Source organism: Hetaerina americana, unplaced genomic scaffold (genome assembly GCF_022747635.1).
Source record: "Hetaerina americana unplaced genomic scaffold, ioHetAmer1.1.p SCAF_3, whole genome shotgun sequence".
Taxonomy (NCBI): domain Eukaryota; kingdom Metazoa; phylum Arthropoda; class Insecta; order Odonata; family Calopterygidae; genus Hetaerina; species Hetaerina americana.
The window spans coordinates 7,488,025-7,501,851 of NW_027286874.1; the positions used below are offsets into that span (position 1 = coordinate 7,488,025).

At 40.1% G+C, this 13,827-nt stretch overlaps 1 protein-coding gene across 1 annotated transcript in view; it reads left to right on the forward strand.

The window, feature by feature from the left end:
* Positions 1-2,379: 2,379 nt before the first annotated feature.
* Positions 2,380-13,827, forward strand: part of LOC139690745 (glycine dehydrogenase (decarboxylating), mitochondrial) — a 33,416-nt gene continuing 21,968 nt past the window's right edge. Inside the window, exons 1-2 of the mRNA XM_071588274.1 lie at positions 2,380-2,620; positions 2,732-2,810. Of these exons, the coding sequence (XP_071444375.1) occupies positions 2,414-2,620; positions 2,732-2,810 (286 nt within the window). The 5' untranslated portion in view covers positions 2,380-2,413. The remainder of the gene's footprint in view (positions 2,621-2,731; positions 2,811-13,827) is intronic.

The window sequence follows — 13,827 nt, forward strand, 5'->3', positions numbered from 1 at the left end:
TAAGGAGAAGAATTGCACTAGGCAAAGATGTTTTCACAAGATGGAGGGAGTTGATGGCAGGGACGTTGGGTAAGGATGTTAAGAAAAAGCTCATTAAAAATTTTATATGGACCGTAGTTATGTGCGGCACAGAAACATGGTCACTGAAGCAGGAGAATAGAAGTAGATTGGAGGCTTTTAAAATGTGGGTGTGGAGAAGGTAAAATGGACCGAAAAGGAAAACGAGGAAGTGCTAGGTATGGTGGGCGAGGAGACTGGATTCTCAGGAGAAATCACAAGAAGCAGGAAAAGCGGATGAAAAGCATATTGATTGTCAGTTGAAGACTGTTATTAATTGGAGAGTGTTAGGCCAACGAGGGAAGGGGAGGGATAGGATAAAGATTTTTGGCGGGATGAGGTGAGGGAGGAAGTATACAGAGATGGAGGGGAATGTTGTAGAATAGCTTGTTGTGTTTTGTTCGGAGAGAGGGAATATTTATGCGGTGGTTGTGTCCATCCAAAACCTACCTTAACTGGTAGATTACTTAATATTAATGGTACCATGAATCAAAATGAATTAGTTAAAATATTGGGCCTTAAAGGGAAGAAATTTAGCAATTTTATAATCCTTTTTTAACAAATTCGCCTGCATAAAAATGCATTGTTTGCAAAAATCATTCTGGAATTAAGTTTCGATGGAAGGTTCGATTTTTGCACTCTGCCATTGGTGAAGATCAAACAATTTAGGTTGAAAATGGTTAACATCCCTCATAATACATGGAAATCAGAGTTTAATTTAATTTAAAATTTGTATTTAAAAATTGGCAAAGGATTTTTCTGCAAATTGCCAGTCAAAAAACTAACCAACAATAAGATTATAATTGTTGAAATTTGGTGGGTGTTGAACCAGGAACATTGTTTAAATACGACCCGGATGTCTCAACATCTACATAATATCCAGCAAGCCGCCGTGGTGGGGGGTGTTAGGCCCCCACCTGTAAAATAGAATAAAACCAAACATGTTTCCTCTACACAAATATTAATTTGATCATGCACTCGATAAATTTTAATCACACGAAAGAAAGTTCTAACATGCAGCAATATTCAACAAATCATGTCGTTTATCTGTTAAAAAGATGGGTCTATGAAATTAAAAGAATAGCATGCAGGATATCGACAAATATATAACTACCAATTTTAATTATCTCCTGCGCGATTGCTGTCATATCTATTATGATCTCTGTTGGATCGAGGAAAAAACCACATTTTAAATCTATCCGTTCTACAATAAATTGCACCGATTTTACGTTGGTGATCTTATCTAAGTCGGAGTCTGTAATGTGTCTTTAAAATCCTCTGGTAAGTAACCTGCCTCAAATTGACGCAGTAAATCAAACCTGTATTTAAGCTTACGGTCCTAATCCTTCCCATAAGGTCATGATCGTTTTACTTTGTCCATAACAACTTTTCACAAACCTAGCTGTACTACGTTGCACCGGTCTAGTTCCAAAATTAAGCATTATTCATGAGGATCCCATACACTTGCTGTATACTCAAAGTGGGGCCTAACTAGCGTGACATAACAACGCTCCTTGGCCCTTTCATTGCAATTCCCAAGTATCCTTTTTATAAGCTATTCCGCAAATTTCACGAATGTGTTTTCCCCAGGACATATCCTTAGTCATCGTTACATCAAAGTATTTTACCGATTCTACGCGTGTTATGTTGGTTCCCTGTATAGTGTGTTTGCGGGTGAAATACTTGTCCACCGAAAATTTATCGAAACACATTTATTCAAATTTAATTTTAGCTCCCATAACTCGCACCACTTTTAATTCAATTTAGGTGGCTAGCTAATGACACTCCATCTTTATGACTAGAGATTTCCCTATATATTACGGCATCGTTAGCAAATAGACGCAGTTTACTGGAAACCTGAGACCCGATGTCATTGGTGCATAAAATGAACAATATCGGACCGATAAGACAAATATACATATAAATCGCCTACTTTTTAAATTGAATGCTGATTGCCACAGATGAACGCATGCACAATGCTTGAATGTGAATTGCAATCCTTTTTAACTTTAAAATGTAGCGCTTTCTCCGAACGACATGTAACATCAAATACTATGTGAGTTCCTCACATGTGAAATGAACTTCTCTCAAATTATGAAAGCTAAGCTCTCTTTGACATTGCTATTATGCGAGAATTAGTTTAAACAGAGTTTCCTCGACTTAAATTTCCCTCCTTGTGCGGCGGCGAACACATTTTGGCCGTCTTGAAAACCCATGTCTGGCGGAACGCGGTTTCCCATCCCTCCCTTTTATCAATCGCTCGCATCGGTTCGGTCATGACGTAATTCGTATCTCTTGAGCAAGTAACCTCTCCCGGGACAGAAGTCTCTCCATTTGCCTCTCGAGGTTCGCTGTGATGGCCATGCATCGAGTCGGGGGAAGAACGTTGGCTCTCCAGAGCCTCAGGGCTTTCAGGGTTTTCGGAAAACGCAGCTGTTCCGTGGTTTCTCAGTCGAAAACGGACTTCGATAAATTATTTCCGAAACGTGAAGAATTCCAGTCCCGTCACATCGGACCTCGGGAGCATGACCAAATTGAAATGCTAGACCTTCTCGGATTCAAAGTGAGTGAAATTTGATTTGTGAAAAAAAAAACATTTTTGGGCTATTTCCTCGATTTATAAGGACATTGGCTAAAAAGGTATTTAAAAAATATTGTTTTAAAAATATTCTAGACTCTGGACGAGATGACCGATCATGCCGTTCCGGATAATATCAGACTAAAGCGTGATTTGAGTATCGATGAACCTTTAGGTGAGTGGATATTTTGTACACTTTGAAGGGAGAAGTCGTGGTATATAAAGAAAACTATGAAAATAGGGACTTGAGAAATTAATATGACGCCAGTTGCTTGTGTTTTTGAGCGGGAGGGTGAAATTGGAGCGAACCTATTCTTTCATTCCCAATCATCTGTTTCGATCGCGCAAAAGGTGACCCTTTTCTGCTCCCTTGGCCGTTCAGGTCATTGCTCTTTCATCTAATTGCATATTGCTTGCTTTTCATGAATTGTTTGCCGTCCCGCCGTACCTCAAGTTTGTAATCGTGAAATAAGTGTCAACTTGAGTTTATAATAGCAGGCAGTTTATTTAGCTGGAGCTTCAGTTGCATTAGATCGGCCTGGAAACGATGGGTCACTTGCCTTCCGGGCGTAATCGACCAATCGCCAGTCCTCTCCGTCCAACTAGTGGAAGGTCACTGCATGCGAAGAGACGGTGACACTCATTTCACTTCCTCTAGCCGGCGATTACAGCTTGTATGCATTCCAGGCTAATGACTTGTACATCGTTCCACGAATCTTGTAAGATTTTTCTCGGAAGATTGGCCCAGCTGTAAGATTTTGACAGTGGGCATTTCTTCATTCATCAAGGGCAGTTCGTAGCTATTTTCTTGAGAAGCATTCCTCATTGGATTCACGCTGATATCGTCTAAAAGATAGATATTCTGCTATTTGACTTCCAATGTCTGCCTGCGGCAATAGAAGGCTATTTCGTCTCGGAAGCTTTAGTGGTTTGAATAAAGAAGGGGCGAAGAACATACTATCCGTAACCTTAGAAGGGAAACTAGGGATTTATTTTTGCGTAGTGCGCGAATGTGCGTAGACTGCGCGGTAAACACTAGTGCAACAATAGTAAACCTGCTTTGCGCAGTGTAATTTTTCAGAATCGACTCACCCTTAATTTCTAAAAAATACAAACGTAAATGGGATTACTTTTTAGTAATAACATTTATTTTTTTAAATCAGTTAAAGCTAGCGAGGCAATGCGGGAGATCTTTCTTCCGAAAGTGCCATAATATTTGGCTAAATTTGCTCGTGATTTTAGGAGCTTGATAAAATACTTAGATCGATTTTTTTTACGAATTGGTCTTCAAGACGCAACACATCAAAGAACATCATCCTTCGGAAAGAAGGAAATTACGTGTATTCATTCATTGGATCTAGGTATGAATGGCGTACATATACAATTCTGTTTTTAAATATTTGTTGCATTTCCGAAGTTGTTGTCTATTTTATGGCTGATTTTTCATGAAATATATGTACAAATAATTGCTAGTCGGTCCGTAACTGAGTCAATAGCATTCATTCCATGGCTGTAGTTCAATGATTTTGGCGTTGATAGAGAACTAGAGTTGGCTTCAAGTTCACATTGGGGAATCAAAAACTGTATATTGTGGGATGCATGACTTTCAAATGCAGTTCATTTCGTTGCAATTAACAGTCTTGTTATTGGATCAATTGTATACTGTTTAGTGAGTTTAGGGTTGTCTGAATATGATTGTGTTTTTATATGTTTAGGACTAGATATTTAATAAAACGTAGTTGTGTTGGGATGATATAGAATTGTAACTTATATTAGGCAGCCCTGAAGCAGACTGAGATGCGATCTTTTGAGCAGGAATTGAATATGGCAAAGTTATTCATTGAATGAAGATGTTTGTTAATAGTGACTCGATTCCATTGTTTGATGGACTTATTTTAGAGAAAGGGGTTCTTTTCCTGACGTCCAGTCACTTTCTTTGGACGAAAACTTGTACACGTTTATCTTTATATAGTAACAAGCATTTGAAATGTAACTGAAAGTTGAATATACTATATATAGTATATATATATATATATATATATATATATATATATATATATATATATATATATATATATATATATATATATATAGTCCAGTGGGTAGAGCGTTGGTTTGCTGACCGGGGGGTCCCGAGTTCGATTCCCGGGCAAGGCACTCTGGGCACCTGCAGCTCCACCCAAGCTAAAGTGATTTTTCGGGTACCAGGTATTTCTGGGAAACCATAACCGGCACAGGGAAAGGAACTGGCCTCCCTATCCTGATGTGTGAATTTTCACACGCCGTATAGGGCTTAGTACTGGGTGATCTCTACCATCATCTACTAAACCGACCTTCGGGTTGATTACTGTGTTTTTGGTTTTTTTTAAATATATATTATTTTATATATATGTAACACTTTTTTAAAGTCCTACGGACGAATAATAATGTATAACATTTAGCACTGGTGGACACAAACAAAAACACACAAAAAATTGTCCACTGGTGCTAAGTGTTATACATCATTATGTATGTATGTGTATATATATATATATACACTACACTACACTAGTATATATATATATATATATATATATATATATATATATATATATATAGTATATATATATATGTGTGTATATATGTATATATATATATGTATATGTATGTATATATATATGTGTGTGTATATATGTATATATATATATGTGTGTGTGTGTATATATATATATATATATATATATATATATATATATATATATATATATATATATGTGTGTGTGTATATATATATATATATATTTAATATTACTTGTTTCATTCAGTATTCTTCGATGATTTCCGATTGAGTTTCGTCTTAAATATTCCCGCTGCCTGCGAATTTAACAGCCATCATTTGATTTGGGACAGCATCTGATGTTTTCAATCGCGTTACGAAATAACCTCGAGCATTCTGGGTTTGTGTACGTTGACGTTGGATCGGCCTGCTGGACGATTACAGAAATGAAAACTCCCTAGTATAAAGGTCATGAGCGTAGCGGGGGGCAATCTTTCTTGAGGTCAGCGTAAAGATTGTTTCACATCTCAGATAAGCGGGTTAGTAGCAGATTGGCTTTGTGACCTAACATCGATCTAGATGGATGGTGGGAAAGGAGTGACCGATGCAGTCATTCGCTCGCTGGCAATTTCGTTCTTGTCAGCATTTTTAGCTTAACGTCTGGCAACCGAGATAATTTTCACTATGAATTTGCGGGAAATAATTGACGTGGGGATGTGGTTTTCGTCATAGATTTTCTCGTTGCCTCTATTTAGTCGTTCAAATTATGAGGGTGGCCACCGAATTTAGAATTTTATTCGAACACTAAGTGACTTGAGTCAAGGCGTCAGTTCATTAAATAGTTCATTCTTGAGGAACACGCATGTCAGCGGCTTTAAAGGTCGCGAGGCGTATTTAATGCCTATCGCACAAATTATGGCTGTCGTATTACATGGGCCTGTAGTTTACAAATAGTACAAAGGTGGTATGACGTTTCGCCTCAACAGATCTAAGCATTTGCGTATTTTATTCAAGATATGTGACATCATGTCTTTGTCTCCCCTGGGACGTCGGACGGGTTTGTAGAAGGGGTCATAAGAGTTTGGGACGGGGGGAAGGCAGCACAGGAATGTCACGAAAGGAGACCTTTAATCGACATCCCCTCCATCCAAAACGACGCATTGCCAGGAATAATGCAAATACGCCGCAAGGGCGCCCAAGTTTTCGTTCTTCATCACTTTGAGGGAAATTTTCCGCATTTTTATTAGTAATATTCATGCTGTTGTTTGGTTGAACGCGAGTGTACAAGGAATGCAGATAATCACATTTTTAATGGGGTTACAATTACGTTTTGACTCGATTTTAAGACGTTATCTTTGACATTATTAGTAATTAAAATTTTCTTTCGCCTACAAGCATACAAGCGAATCACACGCTAAAAAAACTAAAAAATAAAGGAAATGTCCTTGAATGACATTAGCTGACGTTTGTACCGGCGTAGTATTAGTATGCACATGTATGTCATGGAATGTCGTATGCTTAAACCCTGGATATCGATAAAAATGAATTAATCAACTAATTTTATTTTATTCTAGGGAATATAATTCTTAAAATGATTCTTCAGGTGACAATAATCATAACCTTCGTTTTGCAGTAAACAAACAAGAGGAAAACACGCCGTGCGCGGAGGAACACGCATTTTGTATCTGTTTTTTTGGCTTTTATAAGCTGAAGTACAGCTACTATTAGTATACATACAAAAATTTGTAAAACCATATTCTTTATTTGTGTTGTTAGACAAATTAAATTAAACTTATTACATTTTGAAACTTAACATTACGTTGGATTCGCTTTATTTGTCGGCACTCCGATTGTCGCTATCTTTCGGACCCTTTGACCTCTTCATTTTGAACGCAACAGTTCGCATTTGAATGAGACATTAGCAAATTAAACTTCAAGAAACAGTACGCGAATGCGAAAATTCCCGATGGGCGTGCTGTGGGCAGGGACGGGTGAGAATATCGTTGTGAGAGGAATACGTAGGCCATTGTTTTGTTTGATTAGAGGGGTCACCCACTACGTAGTATCAGGTGTAAGCCGTATTACTTGTAGTTTTAGGGCAGGCGACCGACAGCTGTCATTGGCTGAGGCCATTTACGCCGTTAGGGATGGACAGGAAAGGATGAAGGGTGGAGAGAAACCCGGCGTCGGCATTAGCCTACTCTTAACAAAAGGCGACAAGGGGTCTGCAGCTTAACGTCGCATATTTTTCAGTGGTATCCCTACTTGAGGGGGACGGGGGTAGGCCAAAGGTGGCGTGTATCCCTTTGGAGCCGAAAGTCCCTGGTTCCCGTGACTGACGAAAAATTTTTAGTCAAAAAAAATTTCGTCGGGTTTCGTTAATCCTTTTTCGGAACCAGGTAACTACACATTAACAGAAAAAATACAATAATGGTATTTGGGAACGAGGCAACGAGAAAATTAGACCCCTGAACCCATGGTGAAAGGCAGCAGTTTCCCCATTAGGCACTGGTAGCGAAGACCGAGTGGGTCGGCCCGGCATCAGCTGCGGGCGAGAGTGAAGTGCACGGCTGCAGTACTGCGATGTGGAAGGCAACGGGAAACCACCGCATTATTCTCCCTAGAATATGCATTCAAATATGACAACATGGCTTTCCTCCCTGTAAAATATTTATTTATATTTATTTATTTATTCAGTATAAGTCCGAAAACAGCACATTTAGGCCTTTACATCGAACTATTAACAACGATAACAATGTCACATTTACAAACACCCAAGCCCTAGATGGAGGGAAACTCACCCAGGCGGGAATCGAACCCGCGACCCTTGGAATGGCAGACGAGGACGTTACCCCGCCGCCACCGGGGCCGGCGACGTAAACTCCGTACGTAATTCCGGACGTAAACTAGTCCCCCAATCGGATATCCGGGTGGGGACTACTGGGAGGGGAATATCAGCCAAGGTGGTTAAATGCAGAATAGGGATATGGAACGTTAGATCACTAGGGGTGTGAGGGAAATTAGAAAATGCCAAGATAGAGAAGGATAGGCTGGGGATAGACATCCTGGGATTGAGCGAAATTAAGTGGGCGGGGGCGGACGACTTCTGGAGCGACGGCTACGGGAAAATAATATCGTGCTGGCAATATAATGAAAGGATATTGATGATAAAGTTAGAGGCAGAACCTACGGATACAGTGATAGGACAGGTGTAAATTCCGACGTCCAGCCATTCAGATGAGGAAATAAAGGAAACATACGAACAACTGGAAGAGGTCCTAGGATCAGTAAAGGGGAAGGAAAACCACAGAGTGATGGGAGATGGGAAAGCTGTGGTCAGCGAGGGGCGAGAGGGAAGTAGTGTGGGATACTTCGGATGGGGGAAACGAAACGCCGCGGTAGAGAGACTGATAGAATTCTGCAACGAGAAAAACATGTTAGTGGAAAATACCATCTCCAATCAACATCTGAGAAGAAGATACACATTGAAGATGCCTGGAGACTAAGCACGATACCAAATTGACTACATCCTTGTCAGGAAGAGATACAAGAATCAAATTAAGAAGTATAAGAGCTACCCCGGCGCAAATATAAATAGCGATCTTAACCTGGTGATTACGGACGGCAGACTATGATACAAGAAGATGAAGAAAGAGACACGACAACCCAGATGGAACACAAAGATACTGGAAGAAAATATCGCAAGAGAAAATGTCACCACGGCAATCGGGAGAAGGAAATAATGAAAATACCAGCACTGAGGGTCGATGGAAAGAAATGAAGAATATAGTTACTAAAGCTGCAGATGAGCTCCTTGTGAGTTAGGCGGAAATATCTAAGAAGCCATGGATAACAGCTCAAATAAGAGGTGTCATAGACGAAAGAAAAAAATACAAATATCCAAGAAATGAGAGTGAAGAAGACCTCTGTAAACAATTGAGGCGCAATAGATTGATTCGGAATATAGTAGAAGGAAAAATAGAAGGGAACATTCCACGAGGAAGACCAAGAGACTTGTACATAGGACAATTTATAAAGGACGGAAATCAGAGAAGGTATCGAGGATTGAGGGAATTGACATTTAAAAGAGTAGAATGGAGGGCTGCAGTAAACCAATCCTAGGATTGAAATACTGATGATGATGCCTACTTGAAACACTTAGTGGAGGGCACTTGGGAGCGAGTACGCCGTCCGTCGGGGACGGCGCACTCACTCGAAGTGCTCTCCACAAAGCACCTTTCGTAGAGATACCACTGAAAAATATCTGCCGCCGAATCGTACTCGAAGGATACAAATACTTAAACTTTCAGAATTTTTATAACTCTCAAGAAATTCAACTCTTCTTTACAGTGAATTAAATATGCATGAAAACGTCATCACATTACTTGTAAATATTTATCACGGCAATTAGTCGTGATGAATTTAGTAAATGGTAGAAATTTAGCTCGAATATAAAAATAACATTATATTTTTATTGAATAGCGATATAATAAATACTTTCTTGAGCGACGAAAATAATCTCGTAAATATAGAAAGAAGGTTTTTGTCAATAATGTATTTAATGCTATCTAGAAGTGCGCGAGTGGACGAATGGCTAGCGCACGGTGTAAGAAAGGCTACGGGAAACCACCTAAATTATTTAACCCAGGAAATGATGATGTAATGACTAGGTTCTCATAATTATTACACTGATTTTTCACGACAAAAGTAATTATTGTAAAATTTTGTCTGGCTGACTGGCCAACGCCTGATCATTCGCAAACCTGATTCCAAGAGATACTTATTCTTACATACTTTCACTCCTACCTCCAGCCCTTCCTTCATGCCTTTCCATTTCCTACGGATATATGTTGGCAAGAAAAAGTGACCATGGGTATCCCTATGCTACTCGGCTGCCCAGCATTACCTATCCCGACTCTCCATTCACCATCCTCAGTACCTGTGAAGTCTGACACATTTACAGGCTCTGCATAAGACGAATATCCCTCCTGCAAACTTTTCATGTTAAATGTTCCAGTTTGCTCTGTCAAGCAACTTCTCAAAATTGAGAGAAAATACATCATACAAATAGTGACCCCATTATTGATTTGGGATTATGAGCACCTATTCTTTTATTGATTTGTAAATCCAAGCTTATCTGATCATAAGTACTTATTTTCTCCCTTCTCTGTCCTTTGACTGATGCTCTTAAGTACTACCTGGCGTGTGAAATCAAACTACAGGGTTCGTCCGGAAAATAAGTGTACTGAGCTCAGGAAAAAAATTTATTACACTTTTACATATCTTAAGCTAATAATCCTCAAAATAGGACCCTTGTGAGTCGATACACTTGTTCCAGCGGCGTTCCCATTCCTGGAACGCTCCCACGAAGGCATCATCGGGAACCTCTCGAAGACACGTCGTCACGGCCTCTTTGACGGGGTCTTTCCAAAGTCCCGTATCGCGTTCCTTTCAAACTCCTCTTTATCTTCGGGAACAGAAAGAAGTCCGGTGGTGCCAAGTCCGGGCTGTAGGGCGGGTGCGGCAGCGTTGCCACGCCGTGCTTGGCCAAGAAGTCCGACACGACAAGCGCGGTGTGAGACGGCGCATTGTCGTGATGCAGCCGCCAGATGTTTTTGATCGCTGGCCGGACGCGGGCGACTCGTTTTCGAAGCCTGTCGAGCACTTGGACGTAAAATGCAGCATTTACAGTTTGTCGTTCAGGTACAAATTCGTAGTGGACGACTCCCCTTTTGTCAAAAAAGACAATGAGCATCGCCTTGATCCGAGATTTGCTCATGCGAGCTTTCTTTTTACGGGGTGATGATGGGGTGTGCCACTCCGCACTTTGTCTCTTCGACTCCGGGTCGTGCTCAAAGATCCACGTCTCGTCACCCGAAACAACGTTTTCTAAAAAATGTGGATCATTTTTGCAGTGATCCGCAAGTTGTGTCGCGATTTCCAAACGATTGAGTCTTTGATCATCACTGAGCACTTTCGGCACCAACTTTGCAAAAATTTTTCGCATCTGTAATTGCTCCCTAATAATCTCGTGCACTATTGTTTTTGGCACATTACACTGCTCTGCTATCATCCGAACACTAAGACGACGATCAGAGTTCAGTACATCGCGAACTTTTCGCACATTTTCGTCGGTGAGTGTCGTTGATGGGCGTCCAGGCCGTGGTTCGTCGTCGACCTCTTCTCTGCCCTCCACGAACATCTTGTGCCACCGAAAGATCATGTTTCTGGACATGGCTGACTCCCCGTAAGCCTGGTTAATCATACCGACAGTTTCGGTAGACGATTTCCCAAGCTTTACCGCAAATTTGATGGAATAACGCTGCTTCGGCATCGCGTTCCGTGACGTGGGTCGAGCGTGGAGGTTCGCGTTAACAGAGCTCCTCACTACACCACAGCTCAGAGCCGACTGCCTTTTTCAGCGTCGCTTGCCAACATACCCCCCTCCAATTGCATCCCGTCAGAGCGGTGCTGGGCGCGCCTGGAGCGGCGGGAAAAAATCAGTACACTTATTTTCCGGACGAACCCTGTAATAGTCTTACAGTACTTAAATTATACTGGTTTTCCTATTTTTACGATTGTATCAATTTAACTGAGTATTCAGGCCAAGTTAATCCCGGTAGGAGGAAGGTAGAGAGGAAGGGTGAAAGGGTGCGCTATACAGGAAGGTGAGAGCACTGTCAGGAAGTGAAAATTGCTGCAAACAATTAGATATAAGTAGGTCAGGATCAATATAAGTATAATTAGAGAAGATCCAAGAGAGATGGAAGGAATATATAGAACTGTATGGTAAAGACATAAGGCCAGTCATATTAGACATAGAAAATAGTATGGCATGAATGAGGATAGCTTAGGTCCAGACATACTTCATGGCAGGATAGAAATGGCATTGAGAGAATTCAAATCCAATAAGGCTATAGGGGTAGACAAGATTTACAATAGACCTACTTGAAGCTATAGGAAAACAAGGGAGGAAGAGTTTTTATAGACTAATTCATAGCATTTATGAGGGAAGAATTTGGCCAGAAGATTTCGTTATGTAATAGTTAGTTACTATCCCAAAATAAGTAAAGGTAAACATGTGAGAACTACAGAAAGAAATAAAATCAGGATATATTTGTTCATTTCATAGATTTCAAGAAGACGTTTGATAGAGTGAATTGGGTGGAATTACTGATTGTATTGCAGAAAAGAACATTAGATTGGATGGATAAATAGTATTAGATTGTAGGGGCAGGAGACTTATCAGCAACCCTTACATGTCTCAGACTATTCAGGTACAAGCAGCAGAAGGGGAGTCAGACTGGGCAGTGTTAAGAAATGGTTAAAGAGGCATGGGAAGAACTGGAGATACTCGTAGAAATAAAGGTTAGAGCGGAACTCATAAAATAAGTTAGATTTGTGGATGATCAAGTTTTACTTTGCCAGTTAGCTAAGGAGCTGCAAACATTGCTGAGTGCATTGGAAAGTCAGATCGATAGGTATGGGATACGGATAAATGTAAACAAAACAGAGATTGTGTTTTTCAAGAAAGAGGAAGGCTAAGTTTAATATTAAAATAGGAGGGCCGACACCAGAACAGGTGGAACAGTTCACTTATCTTGGAAGTGTTCTGGACCAAAATGGTTTTAAGTAGCAGGGACATAAATGAAGAATTGCATTCATTGAAGAAGCTTTCACAAGGAGTTGGGCATTGATGACATTGAGTAAGGATGTTGAGAAAAGGGTCGTCAAAACTTTGATACTGAGCATGTCTTTGTACAGTGAGAAGACATGGGCATTGAAGCAGATGATAAGCATAGATTGGAGGCTTTTAAAATGTGGGTGTGGTGAAGGATGAAAAAGGTAGGATACAAGAAATACAAGGAAAAGTTAGGCATGGTGGGGGAGGAGAGAGAATTATTGGAAGAAATTCAAATGAAGCAGTTCAGATGGATGCAGTGTTTTGATTGGTGATGGGATGCTGAAGACTGTGATGGAAGGGAGAACATTAGGCTGGTGAGAAAGGGGTAAAAAGTAGGGTAGGCTTACTGGACAGAATGAAGGGAGGAAAGAAGTATGTGGATTTGAAGAGGGGTTAATTGTAGTTCCTGATGTCAGTAGTGCTTTGTAGGAGAGGTAAGAAAATGTATCACTCTATGGTTGTGCCGGCTGTGTCCATCCAAAACCAATGTTAATTGGAAGAATATCAAATAATAATAAGTAATGTATATAATTAGCTTTTATCTTGTTTGCTAGAAGATTACATGTATTCATTATTTAATATATTTAGGCCATTTTTTAATTTCAATAGACTTCAATTAAATTAACAAACCTTAACAACATTCAGTTACTATACTACAATGTAGTCATAGATCCCATTAAACTCATATTCTTGTAATGCATCTTAATTATTTGAGTGCTCTCATAAAGGAGAAAATCATTAGTTCCACAATTCCACACCAGGCAGCTTAGAATCTACCAAGCAAATCCAGAACTATACATTTCTGCTTCTACTCTTCCATATTTTGCATACTCAGCTCCGCAGTTAACTAAAGCACTGGGGAACACAAAAAATTTACTCATATCCATTGTATGGCAGCTTTATGATTGACGGAGTGTGGGTTGCAAATGTTGCAGAATAAACGTTACTCATCCATTGATGACGGATGAATTT